Genomic DNA, 20130 nt, shown 5'->3' with positions numbered 1-20130 from the left:
AGCTCTAGGACAAGAGATCAGGACATCTTCGATAGGCTATACCTTCTCCGCCTTAAGAAAACAGGATTTAAAAAAAACGAACGAAACACCACACTAAACTACACCATCATAAATACATATTGTTACGAAGAAAGAAGAAGAAATGTCCTCTTTTCATGTTCTTTCCTTTCTTCTTTGACATTATTTCTCTCAATTCCATAAAAGCAAGAACAAAATATCTCAAGCTTAAAGTTAAAGTCTATTTTTTTCCCTCTCCGTTTTAACTTTTCTGTTTATTTCCAGAGGGAGAAGAATAAACTGTGAAAAGAGGGATCCATAAGCGACAAGATGCAAATAAGGTGCCACAGAATCTCAGGAGCGATTAGAGATGAAGAGAGAAAGAAGAGAGAGGGACAAAGGAAACGAGGAGAAAAGAGAGAGAGCGACAGCAGGGGAATCACATGGCACTACAGGGACAGCCCTTCTCTCTGATATGAAAGCCATACTGCGGAGCGTGTCTCAGATTCACTGGCTGGGGCGGCAGGAGGGCGGCAGCGCACACCGAGCTAGCTAGGCCTTTGGGAGAAGGGAATAAGGCATCTGATGCATTTCACTAGATGTCATCACAATACATTAATACGTGATGGCTGCTGCGGCTGAGTGGGAGTGCTCCTGTGAATATGAGATGGATCCTGTGGCTGAGTGGGAGTGCTCCTGTGAATATGAGATGGATCCTGTGGCTGAGTGGGAGTGCTCCTGTGAATATGAGATGGCTGCAGTGGCTGAGTGGGAGTGCTCCTGTGAATATGACATGTCTGCAGTGGCTGAGTGGGAGTGCTCCTGTGAATATGAGATGGCTGCAGTGGCTGAGTGGGAGTGCTCCTGTGAATATGAGATGGCTGCAGTGGCTGAGTGGGAGTGCTCCTGTGAATATGACATGTCTGTTACGGCTGAGTGGGAGTGCTCCTGTGAATATGAGATGGCTGCAGTGGCTGAGTGGGAGTGCTCCTGTGAATATGAGATGGCTGCAGTGGCTGAGTGGGAGTGCTCCTGTGAATATGACATGTCTGCAGTGGCTGAGTGGGAGTGCTCCTGTGAATATGAGATAGCTGCAGTGGCTAAGTCTGAGTGCTCCTGTGAATATGAGATGGCTGCAGTGGCTAAGTGGGAGTGCTCCTGTGAATATGAGATGGCTGCAGTTGCTGAGTGGGAGTGCTCCTGTGAATATGACATGTCTGTTACGGCTGAGTGGGAGTGCTCCTGTGAATATGAGATGGCTGCAGTTGCTGAGTGGGAGTGCTCCTGTGAATATGAGATAGCTGCAGTGGCTAAGTCTGAGTGCTCCTGTGAATATGAGATGGCTGCAGTGGCTAAGTGGGAGTGCTCCTGTGAATATGAGATGGCTGCAGTTGCTGAGTGGGAGTGCTCCTGTGAATATGAGATGGCTGCAGTTGCTGAGTGGGAGTGCTCCTGTGAATATGAGATGGCTGCAGTGGCTGAGTGGGAGTGCTCCTGTGAATATGAGATGGCTGCAGTTGCTGAGTGGGAGTGCTCCTGTGAATATGACATGTCTGTTACGGCTGAGTGGGAGTGCTCCTGTGCTCTCTTTCCATTTGCTTCCCCCACTAACTAGGCCATATACAGCAGCTGTCTTGGCCAGATCTCCAATCAAAAAATTGTTTATTATTCTCAAATGATTTCCTGCTAAAAATGAAAAATACTCCTCACAGCTGATTTGGACCCATTGCATAATAGCATAAAGATTTAGAGGGATTTAACTACAGATAAAAACATGCTAATTGATAGTATGATTGATGGTTGGATAAAATATGTACCAGTGTTCCTCAAGACTAGTCCTGCTCTAGACAGGATGGATAACGTCTGTCCTAGTGTTCCTCAAGACTAGTCCTGCTCTAGACAGGATGGTAGGATAACGTCTGTCCTAGTGTTCCTCAAGACTAGTCCTGCTCTAGACAGGATGGTAGGATAACGTCTGTCCTAGTGTTCCTCAAGACTAGTCCTGCTCTAGACAGGATGGATAACGTCTGTCCTAGTGTTCCTCAAGACTAGTCCTGCTCTAGACAGGATGGATAACGTCTGTCCTAGGGTTCCTCAAGACTAGTCCTGCTCTAGACATGATGGTAGGATAATGTCTGCACCAGTGTTCCTCAAGCCTAGTCCTGCTCTAGACAGGATGGTAGGATAACATCTGTCCTAGTGTTCCTCAAGCCTAGTCCTGCTCTAGACAGGATGGATAACGTCTGTCCTAGTGTTCCTCAAGACTAGTCCTGCTCTAGACAGGATGGTAGGATAACGGTTTCTCATTGGACAAGTTCAGGTAGTCAGTTCCTCACAGTATCAATCTGTTTTTTTGTATTCTTTTTTTTTTTACTCTGTTTTCTCCCCAATTTCGTGGAATCCAATTGGTAGTTACAGTCTTGTCCCATTGCTGCAACTCCCATACGGACTCAGGAGAGGAAAAGATGGAAAGCCGTGCGTCCTCCGAAACACGACCCTGCCAACCGCACTGCTTCTTGACACACTGCTCACTTAACCCGGAAGCCAGCCGCACCAATGTGTCAAAGGAAACACCGAACACCGTGTGACCATGTCAGCGTGCACTGCACCCGGCCCGCCACAGGAGTCACTAGTGCGCGATGGGACAAGGGCATCCCTGCCGTCCAAACCCCCCCCTAACCCAGACGATGCTGGGCCCATGGGTCTCCCGGTCGCGGCCGGCTGCAACAGAGCCTGGGCTCAAACCCAGAATCTTTAGTGGCACAGCAATGTCTTAGAACACTGGCCTCAGTCTGTTTAATTCCGTTATAAGGCCGTAAGCAAACAAGAAAATGGTCCTAGTGACCGGGGATTTTAACGCAGGCAAACTTAAATCCGTTTTACCTAATTTCTACCAGCATGTCACATGTGAAACCTGAGAGGAAAAAAAACTCTGGGCCTCCTTTACTCCACACAAAGCTCTATACAAAGCTCTCCCTCGCCTTCCATTTGGCAAATCTGACCATCATTCTATCGTCCTGATTCCTGCTTACAAGCAAAAACTAAAGCAGGAAGTACCAGTGACTCGCTCAATACGAAAGTGTTCAGATAAAGCAAATGCTAAGCTACAGGACTGTTTTGCTAGCACAGACTGGAATATGTTCCGGGATCCATCCTATGGCATTGAGGAGTATACCACATCAGTCACCTGCTTTATCAATAAGTTCATTGACGACGTCGTCCCCATAGCGACTGTACGTACATATCCCAACTAGAAGCCATGGATTACAGGCAACATCCACATCGAGCTAAAGGCTAAAACTGCCGCTCTCAAGGAGTGGGACACTAATCTGTACGTTTATAAGAAATCCCGTTATGCCCTCAGACGAACCATCAAACAGAAAAAGTGTCAATACAGGAATAAGATTGCATCCTACTACACCGGCTCTAACGCTCGTTGAATGTGGCAGGGCTTGTAAACTATTACGGACTACAAAGAGAAACCCAGACGCGAGCTGCCCAGTGAAGCAAGCCTACCAGACGAGTTGGATGCATTTTATGCTCGCTTCGAGGCAAACAACACTGAAGCAATCATTAGAGCACCAGCTGTTCTAGATCACACTTTCCGTAGCCGATGTGAGCAAGACCTTTAAACAGGTCAACATTCACAAGGCATCGGGGCCATACAGATTACCAGGGCGTGTACACAGAGCATTCGCGAACCAACTGGCAATTGTTTTCACTGACATTTTCAACCTCTCCCTGACCGAGTCTGTAATACCTACATGTTTCAAGCAGACCACCATACTCCCTGTGCCCAAGGATGCGAAGGTACCCTTCTTAAATGACTAGCACTCACGTCGATAGCCATTAAGTGCTTTGAAAGGCTGGTCTTGGCTCATATCAACAGCATCCTCCCGGTCACACTAGACCCACTCCAATTTGCACACCGCCCCAACAGATCCACAGATGACGCAATCTCAATCGCACTCCACACTGCCCTTTCTCACCTGGACAAAAGGAACACCTATGTGAGAATACTGTTCATTGACTACAGCTCAGCGTTCAACACCATAGTGCCCATGAAGCTCATCACTAAGCTAAGGACTCTGGGACTAAACACCTCCCTCTGCAACTGGATCCTGAACTTCCTGACGGGCCGCCCCCAGGTGGTGAGGGTAGGTAACAATACATCTTCCACGCTGATCCTCAACACAGAGGCCCCTCAGGGGTGCGTGCTCAGTCCCCTCCTGTACTCCCTGTTCACCTACGACTGCGTGGCCAAGCACGACTCCAACAGTGGTAGGCTTGATCATCGACAACGATGAGAGCCTATAGGGAGAAGTTCAGAGACCTGTCAGTGTGGTGCCAGGACAACAACCTCTCCCTCAATGTGAGCAAGACAAAGGATATGATCGTGGACTACAGAAAAAGGAGGCCCGAGCACACACCCATTAACATCGACAGGGCTGAAGTGGAGCGGGTCAAAAGTTTCAAGTTTCTTGGTGTCCACATCACCAACAAACTATTATGGTCCAAACACCTTTCCCCCTCAGGAGACTGAAAATATTTGGCATGGGTCCCCAGATCCTCAAAGTTCCACAGCAGCACCATCGAGGGCATTCTGACCGGTTGTAACACCGCCTGGTATGGCAACTGTTTGGTATCCGACTGTAAGGCACTACAGAGGGTAGCGCGTACGGCCCAATACATCACAGGGGCCAAGCTTCCGGTCATCCAGGACCTCTATACTAGAGGAAGGCCCAAAAAATTGTCAAAGTCACCCAAGTCATAAACTGTTCTCTCTGCTACCGCACAGCAAGCGGTACCGGAGCGCCAAGCCTAGGTCCAAAAGGCTCCTTTACAGCTTCTACCCTCAAGCCATAAGACTGCTGAACAATTAATCAAATGGCCACCCGGATGATTCACATTGACCCCCCCTGTTTTTACACTGCTGCTACTCGCTGTTTATTATCTATGCATAGTCACTTTATCCCTACCTACATGTACAAATTACCTCGACAAACCTGTACCCCCGCACATTGGCTCGGTATCGGTACCCCTTGTGAATAGCCTCGCTATTGTTAGTTCATTTAGCAAATATTTTCTTAACTCTATTTTCTGAACTGCATTGTTGTTTAAAAGCTTGTAAGTAAGCATTTTACGGTGAGTTAATTTAATGAACAAGACCATGTTGACTCACCTGCCGTCAAAGAGGTTAGCCCCGGGGATGACGTGTGTGCTGTCCCGTCCCACCAGGAAGCGGACGCGGTCGTAGAAGGACTGCAGATTGTTCTGGGTGGAGGAGAGCTGTGTCTCCTGGATGATGTCCAGGGGGTCTGGAGAGCCTACACATAGACCCGTGGTGTGGCACGACGCCTGCAGACAGCAGTCAGGGTCCATACAGTCCACCAAACCATCTGGAGGGGAAATATAGTGTTACACAGACAGCAGTCAGGGTCCATACAGTCCACCAAACCATCTGGAGGGGAAATATAGTAGATACAGACAGCAGTCAGGGTCCATACAGTCCACCACACCATCTGGAGGGGAAATATAGTAGATACAGACAGCAGTCAGGGTCCATACAGTCCACCACACCATCTGGAGGGGAAATATAGTAGATACAGACAGCAGTCAGGGTCCATACAGTCCACCAAACCATCTGGAGGGGAAATATAGTAGATACAGACAGCAGTCAGGGTCCATACAGTCCACCAAACCATCTGGAGGGGAAATATAGTAGACACAGACAGCAGTCAGGGTCCATACAGTCCACCAAACCATCTGGAGGGGAAATATAGTAGACACAGACAGCAGTCAGGGTCCATACAGTCCACCAAACCATCTGGAGGGGAAATATAGTGTTACACAGACAGCAGTCAGGGTCCATACAGTCCACCAAACCATCTGGAGGGGAAATATAGTAGACACAGACAGCAGTCAGGGTCCATACAGTCCACCAAACCATCTGGAGGGGAAATATAGTGTTACACAGACAGCAGTCAGGGTCCATACAGTCCACCAAACCATCTGGAAGGGGGAACATAGACAGGCACCCTTTTTAAAACAACTTCAGCACCTACATGCACTTATAATCACATCTTAGTGAAATGATTCGTCGTCGTGAAACAAGTCGTTGCGTAATCCCAGTGGTCACTGTTATCAGCCGTCTATTTCCTAAAGACACACCTCTACAACTCAACACATCCTAACAACTAGGATATCCTCAACCCTCCTTTGGCTCTTTCTGACAACAACTTCCACAGGCTTTCATAGCGAGAGTGAGCTGAGAGGCTGTGGTAGAGGCTATCTGAGTGGTAGAGGCTATCTGATAGAGGCTATCTGAGTGGTAGAGGCTATCTGATAGAGGCTATCTGAGTGGTAGATACTATCTGAGTGGTAGAGGCTATCTGATAGAGGCTATCTGAGGGGTAGAGGCTATCTGATAGAGGCTATCTGAGTGGTAGAGGCTATCTGAGTGGTAGAGGCTATCTGATAGAGGCTATCTGAGTGGTAGAGGCTATCTGAGGGGTAGAGGCTATCTGAGTGGTAGAGGCTATCTGATAGAGGCTATCTGAGTGGTAGAGGCTATCTGAGTGGTAGAGGCTATCTGAGTGGTAGAGGCTATCTGAGTGGTAGAGGCTATCTGAGGGGTAGATGCTATCTGAGTGGTAGAGGCTATCTGAGTGGTAGAGGCTATCTGATAGAGGCTATCTGAGTGGTAGAGGCTATCTGAGGGGTAGAGGCTGTCTGATAGAGGCTATCTGAGTGGTAGAGGCTATCTGAGGGGTAGAGGCTATCTGAGTGGTAGAGGCTATCTGATAGAGGCTATCTGAGTGGTAGAGTGGTAGAGGCTATCTGAGGGGTAGAGGCTATCTGAGGGGTAGAGGCTATCTGAGGGGTAGAGGCTATCTGAGTGGTAGAGGCTATCTGAGTGGTAGAGGCTATCTGAGTGGTAGAGTGGTAGAGGCTACCCTTAAAGAGAGACTACCCGTAAAAAGCAACCTATGTGGCATCGATATGAGTCAGAAAAATGTATTCTAGTATCAACATTTACTACAAAGGGTAAATAGTTTACTACAAAGGCTAAATAGTTTACTACAAAGGGTAAATAGTTTACTACAAAGGGTAAATAGTTTACTACAAAGGGTAAATAGTTTACTACAAAGGGTAAATAGTTTACTACAAAGGCTAAATAGTTTACTACAAAGGGTAAATAGTTTACTACAAAGGGTAAATAGGATACTACAAAGGGTAAATAGTTTACTACAAAGGGAAAATAGTTTACTACAAAGGGTAAATAGTTTACTACAAAGGGTAAATAGGATACTACAAAGGATAAATAGTTTACTACAAAGGGTAAATAGGATACTTTTGGACGTACAGTTAGTCTCATCTAAAATGGACATTTGCGAGTCACTTTATCCCTACCTATATGTACATATATCTACCTCAAGTACCTCGTACCCCTTCACATCAACGTGGTTCTGGTACCCCGGATATATAGCCAAGTTATCATCAACTTTATACTGGTACCCCGGATATATAGCCAAGTTATCATCAACTTGGTTCTGGTACCCCGGATATATAGCCAAGTTATCATCAACTTGGTTCTGGTACCCCGGATATATAGCCAAGTTATCATCAACTTGGTTCTGGTACCCCGGATATATAGCCAAGTTATCATCAACTTGGTACTGGTACCCCGGATATATCGCCAAGTTATCATCAACTTGGTTCTGGTACCCTGTGTATATAGCCAAGTTATCATCAACTTGGTTGTGGTACGCCGGATATATCGCCAAGTTATCATCAACTTGGTTCTGGTACCCTGTGTATATAGCCAAGTTATCATCAACTTGGTACTGGTACCCTGTGTATATAGCCAAGTTATCATTAACTTGGTTCTGGTACCCCGGATATATAGCCAAGTTATCATCAACTTGGTACTGGTACCCCGGATATATAGCCAAGTTATCATCAACTTGGTTCTGGTACCCCGTGTATACAGCCAAGTTATCATCAACTTGGTACTGGTACCCCGGATATATAGCCAAGTTATCATCAACTTGGTTCTGGTACCCCGGATATATAGCCAAGTTATCATAAACTTGGTACTGGTACCCCGTATATATAGCCAAGTTATCATCAACTTGGTTCTGGTACCCCGGATACACAGCCAAGTTATCATCAACTTGGTACTGGTACCCCGGATATATAGCCAAGTTATCATCAACTTTATACTGGTACCCCGGATATATAGCCAAGTTATCATCAACTTGGTTCTGGTACCCCGGATATATAGCCAAGTTATCATCAACTTGGTTCTGGTACCCCGGATATATAGCCAAGTTATCATCAACTTGGTTCTGGTACCCCGGATATATAGCCAAGTTATCATCAACTTGGTACTGGTACCCCGGATATATAGCCAAGTTATCATCAACTTGGTACTGGTACCCCGGATATATAGCCAAGTTATCATCAACTTGGTTCTGGTACCCTGTGTATATAGCCAAGTTATCATCAACTTGGTTCTGGTACGCCGGATATATCGCCAAGTTATCATCAACTTGGTTCTGGTACCCTGTGTATATAGCCAAGTTATCATCAACTTGGTTCTGGTACCCCGGATATATAGCCAAGTTATCATCAACTTGGTACTGGTACCCCGGATATATAGCCAAGTTATCATCAACTTGGTTCTGGTACCCTGTGTATATAGCCAAGTTATCATCAACTTGGTACTGGTACCCTGTGTATATAGCCAAGTTATCATTAACTTGGTTCTGGTACCCCGGATATATAGCCAAGTTATCATCAACTTGGTTCTGGTACCCCGGATATATAGCCAAGTTATCATCAACTTGGTTCTAGTACACAGGATATATAGCCAAGTTATCATCAACTTGGTTCTGGTACCCCGGATATATAGCCAAGTTATCATTAACTTGGTACTGGTACCCCGGGTATATAGCCAAGTTATCATCAACTTGGTACTGGTACCCCGGATATATAGCCAAGTTATCATCAACTTTTTACTGGTACCCCGGATATATAGCCAAGTTATCATCAACTTTATACTGGTACCCCGGATATATAGCCAAGTTATCATCAACTTGATACTGGTACCCCGGATATACAGCCATGTTATCATCAACTTGATACTGGTACCCAGGATATACAGCCATGTTATCATCAACTTGATACTGGTACCCCGGATATACAGCCAAGTTATCATCAACTTGGTTCTGGTACCCCGTGTATACAGCCAAGTTATCATCAACTTGGTTCTGGTACCCCGGATATATAGCCAAGTTATCATCAACTTGGTACTGGTACCCCGGATATATAGCCAAGTTATCATCAACTTGGTACTGGTACCCTGTGAATATATCCAAATTATCATTACTCATTGTGTATTTATTCCTCGTGTCGTTATTTTTCTATTATTTCACATTGTCTTTCTCTCTGCATTGTTGGTGTAACAGTATAACTTTAGTCCGTCCCCTCGCCCCGACACGGGCGCGAACCAGGGACCCTCTGCACACATCAACAACTGACACCCACGAAGCATCGTTATCCATCGCTCCACAAAAGCCGCGGCCCTTGCAGAGCAAGGTGCAACACTACTTCTAGGTTTCAGAGCAAGTGACGTAACTGATTGAAACGCTAGTAGCGCGTACCCGCTAACTAGCTAGCCATTTCACATCCGTTACATTGGGAAGGGTCTGTAAGTAAGCATGTCACTGTTAGTCCACACCTGTTGATTATGAAGAATGTGTCAAATACATTTGATTTGATTAAAATTTGTGAAATAATTTGGCTAAATCTTCCCACCTTGCGAACACACACACATACACTCTCATCAAACCACACCCGCAAACACACACACACACACACACACACACACACACACACACACACACACACACACACACACACACACACACACACACACACACACACACACACACACTAACATCTGAATTTCAGTCACGGCTGATAGCATTTCTTAATGAATCAAATCTAAAACCAGGAAGTGCAGCCATCCTTTAGCACCTCCAGCCCACAGCTGACTTCCTGCTGTAATTAGGGACTGTAATGATTCACCACTCCAGAACCTGCTGATGTGTGTTAGCGCTGCACTTTACTTCCTGTCTGTGTGTTAGCAATTCCCTTTACTTCCTGTATGTGTGTTAGCGCTGCACTTTACTTCCTGTCTGTGTGTTAGCCCTGCACTTTTCTTCCTGTCTGTGTGTTAGCAATTCCCTTTACTTCCTGTCTGTGTGTTAGCCCTGCACTTTTCTTCATGTCTGTGTGTTAGCAATTCCCTTTACTTCCTGTATGTGTGTTAGCAATTCCCTTTACTTCCTGTCTGTGTGTTAGCAATTCCCTTTACTTCCTGTCTGTGTGTTGGTGTGTTGGCACTGCACTTTACTTCCTGTCTGTGTGTTAGCGCTGCACTTTACTTCCTGTCTGTGGGTTGGCGATGCACTTTACTTCCTCTCTGTGTGTTAGCGCTGCACTTTACTTCCTGGCTGTGCGTTAGCGCTGCACTTTACTTCCTGTCTGTGTGATAGCGCTGCAACTTTACTTCCTGTCTGTGCGTTAGCACTGCACATTACTTCCTGTCTGTGTGTTAGCGCAGCCCTTTACTTCCTGTCTGTGTGTTAGCGCTGCACTTTACTTCCTGTCTGTGTGTTAGCGCAGCACTTTACTTCCTGTCTGTGCGTTAGCTCTGTAGTTTACTTCCTGTGAACTGGGTCATCAACACTTTCTTGCCCTCTGCTTCCAGGAGCTCCTATCCCCCCATACCTATATCCATACCTATATCCATACCTATATCCATACCTATATCCATACCTATATCCTAGCCAGATACAAATACTAATACCTTCTTCCTTCCTTTACTGTCTGCCTGGCTCAATTCCCTGGTGCCTAGACTGGCATTACAGCTCTCTCTTTTCTGCCATTGAGGGGCCAGGCAGTGGGTACAGCGTTGGTCATGATAGTCACACTGTCTCTCTCTCTCTCTCTCTCTCTCTCTGCCATTGAGGGGCCAGGCAGTGTTATAGGTACAAACTAGGGAATATATCCTAGACAACATAACATATGCCATTTAGCAGGCACTTTTATCCAAAGTGACTAACAGTCATAGGTGCATAAATGTTTTCATATCGATGGCTCCAGCGGGAATCAAATCCACAAACCTTGGCAATGCAAGCATCATAACCTTCCAACTGAGTCACACACAGGACTGTATCGCTCTGCAGTTGTAGAGGATCTGGGTCATAACATGGCTGGCTAAATCAGGGCTGTGTCTGGGTCATAACATGGCTGTTGGAATCAGGGCTGTATCTGGGTCATAACATGGCTGGCTGAATCAGGGCTGTATCTGGGTCATAACATGGCTGTTGGAATCAGGGCTGTATCTGGGTCATAACATGGCTGGCTGAATCAGGGCTGTATCTGGGTCATAACATGGCTGGCAGAATCAGGACTGTAATCTGGGTCATAACATGGCTGGCTGAATCAGGGCTGTGTCTGGGTCATAACATGGCTAGCTGTATCTGGGTCATAACATGGCTGGCTGAATCAAGGCTGTATCTGGGTCATAACATGGCTGGCTGAATCAGGACTGTATCTGGGTCATAACATGGCTGGCTGAATCAGGACTGTATCTGGGTCATAACATGGCTGGCTGTATCTGGGTCATAACATGGCTGGCTGAATCAGGACTGTATCTGGGTCATAACATGGCTGGCTGAATCAGGACTGTATCTGGGTCATAACATGGCTGGCTGTATCTGGGTCATAACATGGCTGGCTAAATCAGGGCTGTATCTGGGTCATAACATGGCTGGCTGAATCAGGACTGTATCTGGGTCATAACATGGCTGGTGGAATCAGGACTGTAATCTGGGTCATAACATGGCTGGCTGAATCAGGACTGTATCTGGGTCATAACATGGCTGGCTGAATCAGGGCTGTATCTGGGTCATAACATGTCTGGCGGAATCAGGACTGTAATCTGGGTCATAACATGGCTGGCTGAATCAGGACTGTATCTGGGTCATAACATGGCTGGCTGAATCAGGGCTGTATCTGGTCATAACATGGCTGGCTAAATCAGGGCTGTATCTGGGTCATAACATGGCTGGCTGAATCAGGACTGTATCGGGTCATAACATGGCTGGCTGAATCAGGGCTGTATCTGGGTCATAACATGGCTGGCTGAATCAGGGCTGTATCTGGGTCATAACATGGCTGGCTGAATCAGGGCTGTATCTGGGTCATAACATGGCTGGCTGAATCAAGGCTGTATCTGGGTCATAACATGGCTGGCTGAATCAGGACTGTAATCTGGGTCATAACATGGCTGGCTGAATCAAGGCTGTATCTGGGTCATAACATGGCTGGCTGAATCAGGACTGTAATATGGGTCATACCATGGCTGGCTGAATCAAGGCTGTATCTGGGTCATAACATGGCTGGCTGAATCAGGACTGTATCTGGGTCATAACATGGCTGGCTGAATCAGGACTGTATCTGGGTCATAACATGGCTGGCTGAATCAGGACTGTATCTGGGTCATAACATGGCTGGCTGTATCTGGGTCATAACATGGCTGGCTGAATCAGGACTGTGTCTGGGTCATAACATGGATGGCTAAATCAGGGCTGTGTCTGGGTCATAACATGGCTGGCTGAATCAGGGCTGTATCGGGTCATAACATGGCTGGCTAAATCAGGACTGTATCTGGGTCATAACATGGCTGGTGGAATCAGGACTGTAATCTGGGTCATAACATGGCTGGCTGAATCAGGGCTGTATCTGGGTCATAACATGGCTGGCTGAATCAGGACTGTATCTGGGTCATAACATGGCTGGCTGAATCAGGGCTGTATCTGGGTCATAACATGGCTGGCTGAATCAGGACTGTATCTGGGTCATAACATGGCTGGCTGAATCAGGGCTGTATCGGGTCATAACATGGGTGGCTGAATCAGGGCTGTATCGGGTCATAACATGGGTGGCTGAATCAGGACTGTATCTGGGTCATAACATGGGTGGCTGAATCAGGGCTGTATCTGGGTCATAACATGGGTGGCTGAATCAGGGCTGTATCTGGGTCATAACATGGCTGGCTGAATCAAGGCTGTATCGGGTCATAACATGGCTGGTTGAATCAGGGCTGTATCTGGGTCATAACATGGCTGGCTGAATCAAGGCTGTATCGGGTCATAACATGGGTGGCTGAATCAGGGCTGTATCTGGGTCATAACATGGCTGGCTGAATCAGGGCTGTATCGGGTCATAACATGGCTGGCTGAATCAGGACTGTAATATGGGTCATAACATGGCTGGTTGAATCATGGCACGTCTCCAACATGTTCTCCAGAAGGCCACGGGTCTCCTGCTGGGTGTGAGGTGTGCCTGGCCATGCCCTGGGATGATTAGAGGGCCCGATGGGGCCTAGCAAGAGGTCTGTACTGGGGGGGGGGGGGGGGGGGGGTCAGAGCCCGGTGGGGTGCTGACGCTCTGGGGCTCAGACATGCCCACTCTGGGCTCTAACACAGCTTCCTGTGTACGTGGTACTACGGATCAACTCACAAGCCCACTACTCATTCTCACCAGGACAAGGTGTTGCTGTTCTTTGTTTTCTAAGAAGCTCAGGTTCTAAGTGGAGCAGGATATGTACAGGCCTGTCTGGACCCTTTCAAGAGGGTCTGGATCGACATTCAGTTATAACTCACAGTAGATAGACTGGTTGTTGTTGCTCTACAGTACTAGTGGAGTCATGAACAGTTTGTTGAGACCTCCCAGACAAAGCTAAGGTTCTCAATTCTCAGAACCCCTAAGCCAGTTGGGGCTTCCCGAGTGGCACAACGGTCTAAGGCACTGCATCTCCACGCTAGACGCGTCACCACAGACCCTGGTTCGATTCCAGGCTGTATCACAACCGGCTGTGATTGGGAGTCCCCTAAGGCGGCGCAAAACTGGCCCAGTGTTGTCCGGGTTAGGGTTTGGCCGGGGTAAAATAAGAATTTGTTTGGCCGTCATTGTAAAATAAGAATTTGTTCTTAACTGACTTGCCTAGTTAAATAAATAAAAAACGAATGGTTAGCTGGACACCAGGGCCTTCCGAGTGGCGCAGTGGTCTAAGGCACTGCATCGCAGTACTAGCTGTGCCACTAGAGATTCTGGGTTCGAGCCCAGGCTCTGTCGAACCCGGCCGCGACGGCACACAGTTGGCCCAGCGTCGTCCGGGTTAGGGAGGGTTTGGCCGGCAGGGATATCCTTGTCTCATCGATCACTAGCGACTCCTGTGGCGGGCCGGGCGCAGTGCACGCTGACCAGGTCGCTAGGTGTACGGTGTTTCCTCCCACACATTGGTGCGGCTGGCTTCCGGGTTGGATGTGCGTTGTGTCAAGAAGCAGTGCGGCTTGGCAGGGTTGTGTTTCGAAGGACGTGTGGCTCTCGACCTTCGCCTCTCCCGAGTCCGTACGGGAGTTGCAGCGATGAGACAAGACTGTAACTACTACCAATTGGATACCACGAAATTGGGGAGATAAAATAAATAAAAAGTAGACACCGGGTGCTAAAAGTAGGAGTTAAGCTATGGTGTTATAGTATAGTCATCGGTGTTATATAATAGTCATTGGTGTTATAGTATAGTCATTGGTGTTATAGTATAGTCATTGGTGTTATAGTATAGTCACCGGTGTTATAGTATAGTCAATGGTGTTATAGTATAGTCATTGGTGTTATAGAATAGTCATTGGTGTTATAGTATAGTCATTGGTGTTATAGTATAGCCATTGGTATTATAGTATAGTCATTGGTGTTATAGTATAGTCATTGGTGTTATAGTATAGTAATCTGTGTTATATTCATTGGTGTTATAGTATAGTCATTGGTGTTATAGTATAGTCATTGGTGTTATAGTCATTGGTGTTATAGTATAGTCATTGGTGTTATAGTATAGTCATTGGTGGTATAGTATAGCCATTGGTGTTATAGTATAGTCATTGGTGTTATAGTATAGTCATTGGTGTTATAGTATAGTCATCGGTGTTATAGTATAGTCATTGGTGTTATAGTATAGTCATTGGTGTTATAGTATAGTCATTGGTGTTATAGTATAGTCATTGGTGTTATAGTATAGTCATCGGTGTTATAGTATAGTCATTGGTGTTATAGTATAGTCATCGGTGTTATAGTCATTGGTGTTATAGTATATTCTATGGTGTTATAGTATAGTCATTGGTGTTAAGCTATGGTGTTATATTATAGCCACTGGTGTTACGCTATGGTGTTATAGTATAGTCATTGGTGTTACGCTATGGTGTTAAAGTATATTTATTGTTATTGATCTAAATATAGTTTACAATTTACCTCCATCGTTGTCCTTTCCGTCGCTGCAGGCCGTCTCCATGGACGTGTCACATCCTGTTCCTCTCCAACCAAGCTGACACACACAGTACCAGCCGTTATTACCCAGGGTACACCTGCCGTTCCCGTTACACAGACCAGGGCAGCCCTCTGTTAGAGAGACATACAGGTACACAGTCAGACACAGAGCAGAGAGGTACCACCACACACATGTTGGCACAGAATATCAACTAATTATAGCAAAGTTTAACAACAAAACACACGGATGGAAAGATGGTAAGACAACTAAGAAGAGAATGAAAAACATAGGAGACAATAGAAGGAGACAATAGACAGAGACAATATGAGACAAAAGGAGACAATAGGGGACAATAGACAGAGACAATATGAGACAAAAGGAGACAATAGGGGACAATAGACAGAGACAATATGAGACAAAAGGAGACAATAGGGGACAATAGACAGAGACAATATGAGACAAAAGGAGACAATAGGGGACAATAGAACACAATAGAAGGAGAAAATAAATATATATACTGTGCATTCAGAAAGTATCAGACTCCTTGACTTTTTCCTCATTTTGCTCCGTTACAGCCTTATTCTAAAATTGATTAAATATTACTTTTCTTCCTATTCAATCTACACACAATTAATTGAATTTACCACAGGTGGACTCCAATCAAATTGTAGAAACATCTCAAGGATGATCAATGGAAACAGGATGCACCTGAGCTCAATTTTGAGTCTCAAAGCAAAGGGTCTGAATACTGATGTAAATAAGGTATGTAGTTTTTTTGGTGTGTTTTTTTTTAAACCTGTTTTTGCCTTGTCATTATGGGGTATTGTGTGTAAATTGATGAGGGGAAAAAATATTTAACACATTTTAGAATAAGGCTGTAACGTAACAAAATGTGGAAAAAGGGAAGGGGTCTGAATACTTTCCGAATGCACTGTAGAAGAAGACAATAGAAGAAGACAGTAGAAGAAGACAGTAGAAGAAGACAATAGAAGAAGACAATATAATAAGTCAATAGAAGAAGACAGTAGAAGAAGACAATAGAAGAAGACAATAGAATTAGACAATAGAAGACAATAGAAGAAGACAATAGAAGAAGACAATAGAAGAAGACAGTAGAAGAAGACAATAGAATAAGACAATAGAAGAATATAATAGAAGACAATAGAATAAGACAATAGAAGAAGACAGTAGAAGAAGAAAATAGAAGTTTGAAGAGTAGTTTTGTTTCTTTGTTCTATTGTCTGTTTGTTTTTTCATTTGACAGGGACGATGTACAACAGACATTTCTCCATAGCTGATTCTCATCTGCAGTCCCTCAAATGAGTTTGTTGTGGCTGATGTTACGTATTCCCCAGCTAGAGTATTTTTTACAGTGATCCTAAGGACACTTAAAGATTGTAAAGTGGTACGATACCATAGCAGCTATACCAATTGATTTGATACACCTGCACTGAAGATTCTCATATCCCCCAGCAGCAGCACAATCAGGAAACAAGGGATGCTCCTCTTATAACTCATTACTACAGCATATTGGACTCTTTTATTATGGGTCTGTAACAACTGGCACCATATTCCCTAAATAGTGCACTACTTTTTAACCAACGGTATGGGCTCTTGTCAAAAGTAGTGCCTTATATAGGGCATAGGGTACTATTTGGGACGCTCACCCTATATATCATTGCTACAAATACTGGCTTACCAGAGCTATATTCTGCATCACAAAACGGTTTATGTGTACGATAATATCCAATGCCGTCCAATGTAATATCATTATGATTATATTACAATTCTCAATAAATAAATAAATAAATATTCACAGCGAAGCTATTGGTATTCTCTCTTTTTATTGTTATTTTTTACATTTTTAATGGTCTAAAATAATGTCACCAATTAGCCTATAGGTGGTGCTCTTATAAGCAGTCTCACTTAAACCCTCATATCTGTCGCCCCGTTTGACCGAGATACCTTGTATGTACCGTAGCTCTTCTCTCATCCTGAAAAAATACGCCTCAAGTATTGCCTGAATGTGGTAAGGATATAAAAAAACAAGGAACCTATTATCAATTCATTATTTACGTACGTATGTAACACTGAAGCTCAAAATCATCCGTAATCATCTCCTCCTCCTGAACCGTACGTCAGATATCACCTTCTCCTCCTGAACCATACGTCAGATATCACCTTCTCCTCCTGAACCATACGTCAGATATCACCTTCTCCTCCTGAACCATACGTCAGATATCACCTTCTCCTCCTGAACCATACGTCAGATATCACCTTCTCCTCCTGAACCATACGTCAGATATCACCTTCTCCTCCTGAACCATACGTCAGATATCACCTTCTCCTCCTGAACCATATGTCAGATATCACCTCCTCCTTCTGAACCATACGTCTGATATCATATTGTCCTTCTGAACCGTACGTCAGATATCACCTTCTCTTCCTGAACCATACGTCAGATATCACCTCCTCCTGAACCATACGTCAGATATCACCTTCTCCTCCTGAACCATACGTCAGATATCACCTTCTCCTCCTGAACCATACGTCAGATATCACCTTCTCCTCCTGAACTGTACGTCAGATATCACCTTCTCCTCCTGAACCATACGTCAGATATCACCTTCTCCTCCTGAACCATACGTCAGATATCACCTTCTCCTCCTGAACCATACGTCAGATATCACCTTCTCCTCCTGAACCATACGTCAGATATCACCTCCTCCTTCTGAACCATACGTCTGATATCATATTGTCCTTCTGAACCGTACGTCAGATATCACCTTCTCTTCCTGAACCATACGTCAGATATCACCTCCTCCTGAACCATACGTCAGATATCACCTTCTCCTCCTGAACCATACGTCAGATATCACCTTCTCCTCCTGAACCATACGTCAGATATCACCTTCTCCTCCTGAACTGTACGTCAGATATCACCTTCTCCTCCTGAACCATACGTCAGATATCACCTTCTCCTCCTGAACTGTACGTCAGATATCACCTTCTCCTCCTGAACCATACGTCAGATATCACCTTCTCCTCCTGAACCGTACGTCAGATATCACCTTCTCTTCCTGAACCGTACGTCAGATATCACCTTCTCCTGAACCATACGTCAGATATCACCTTCTCCTGAACCATACGTCAGATATCACCTTCTCCTCTTGAACCGTACGTAAGATATCACCTTCTCCTCCTGAACTGTACGTCAGATATCAGCTTCTCCTCCTGAACCATACGTCAGATATCACCTCCTCCTCCTGAACCGTACGTCAGATATCACCTTCTCCTCCTGAACCATACGTCAGATATCATATTGTCTTCCTGAACCATACGTCAGATATCACCTTCTCATCCTGAACCATACGTCAGATACACCTTCTCTTCCTGAACCATACGTCAGATATCATATTGTCCTCCTGAACCGTACGTCAGATATCACCTTCTCCTCCTGAACCATACGTCAGATATCTCCTTCTCTTCCTGAACCATACATCAGATATCACCTTCTCCTCCTGAACTGTACGTCAGATATCATATTGTCCTTCTGAACCATACGTCAGATATCACCTTCTCCTGAACCATACGTCAGATATCACCTCCTCCTGAACCGTACGTCAGATATCACCTTCTACTCCTGAACCGTACGTCAGATATCACCTCCTCCTCCTGAACCATACGTCAGATATCAGCTTCTCCTCCTGAACCATACGTCAGATATCACCTCCTCCTGAACCGTACGTCAGATATCACCTCCTCCTGAACCGTACGTCAGATATCACCTCCTTCTGAACCGTACGTCAGATATCACCTCCTCCTGAACCATACGTCAGATATCACCTTCTCCTCCTGAACCATACGTCAGATATCACCTTCTCCTCCTGAACCGTACGTCAGATATCACCTTCTCCTCCTGAACCATACGTCAGATATCACCTTCTCCTCCTGAACCGTACGTCAGATATCATATTCTCCTCCTGAACCATACGTCAGATATCACCTTCTCCTCCTGAACCATACGTCAGATATCACTTTCTCCTCCTGAACCATACGTCAGATATCACCTTCTCCTCCTGAACCATACATCAGATATCACCTTCTCCTCCTGAACCGTACGTCAGATATCATATTGTCCTCCTGAACCATACATCAGATATCACCTCCTCCTGAACCGTACGTCAGATATCACCTTCTCCTCCTGAACCATACGTCAGATATCACCTTCTCCTCCTGAACCATATGTCAGATATCACCTTCTCCTCCTGAACCATACATCAGATATCACCTTCTCCTCCTGAACCATACATCAGATATCACCTTCTCCTCCTGAACCGTACGTCAGATATCATATTGTCCTTCTGAACCATATGTCAGATATCACCTCCTCCTGAACCGTACATCAGATATCACCTTCTCCTGAACCATACGTCAGCTTCTCCTCCTGAACCGTACGTCAGATATCACCTCCTCCTGAACCATACGTCCGATATCACCTTCTCCTCCTGAACCGTACGTCAGATATCACCTCCTCCTGAACCATACGTCATATATCACCTCCTCCTGAACCGTACATCAGATATCACCTTCTCCTGAACCATACGTCAGATATCAGCTTCTCCTCCTGAACCGTACGTCAGATATCACCTCCTCCTGAACCATACGTCAGATATCACCTTCTCCTCCTGAACCATACATCAGATATCACCTTCTCCTCCTGAACCGTACGT

General features: G+C 45.4%; 1 protein-coding gene across 1 annotated transcript in view; it reads right to left on the bottom strand.

Annotated features, from left to right (window-relative positions):
- Positions 1-20130, bottom strand: part of LOC139548337 (teneurin-4) — a gene marked incomplete at its 5' end in the record, with an annotated part of 289854 nt that overhangs the window by 196883 nt on the left and 72841 nt on the right. Inside the window, 2 exon segments of the mRNA XM_071357954.1 lie at positions 5180-5396; positions 15382-15528. Of these exon segments, the coding sequence (XP_071214055.1) occupies positions 5180-5396; positions 15382-15528 (364 nt within the window).

The sequence above is a fragment of the Salvelinus alpinus genome, chromosome 21, assembly GCF_045679555.1.
Source record: "Salvelinus alpinus chromosome 21, SLU_Salpinus.1, whole genome shotgun sequence".
NCBI classification, from domain to species: Eukaryota; Metazoa; Chordata; class Actinopteri; order Salmoniformes; family Salmonidae; genus Salvelinus; species Salvelinus alpinus.
Note: the sequence above shows the minus strand (reverse complement) of the source record. Positions and strands in the feature narration are given on the sequence as shown.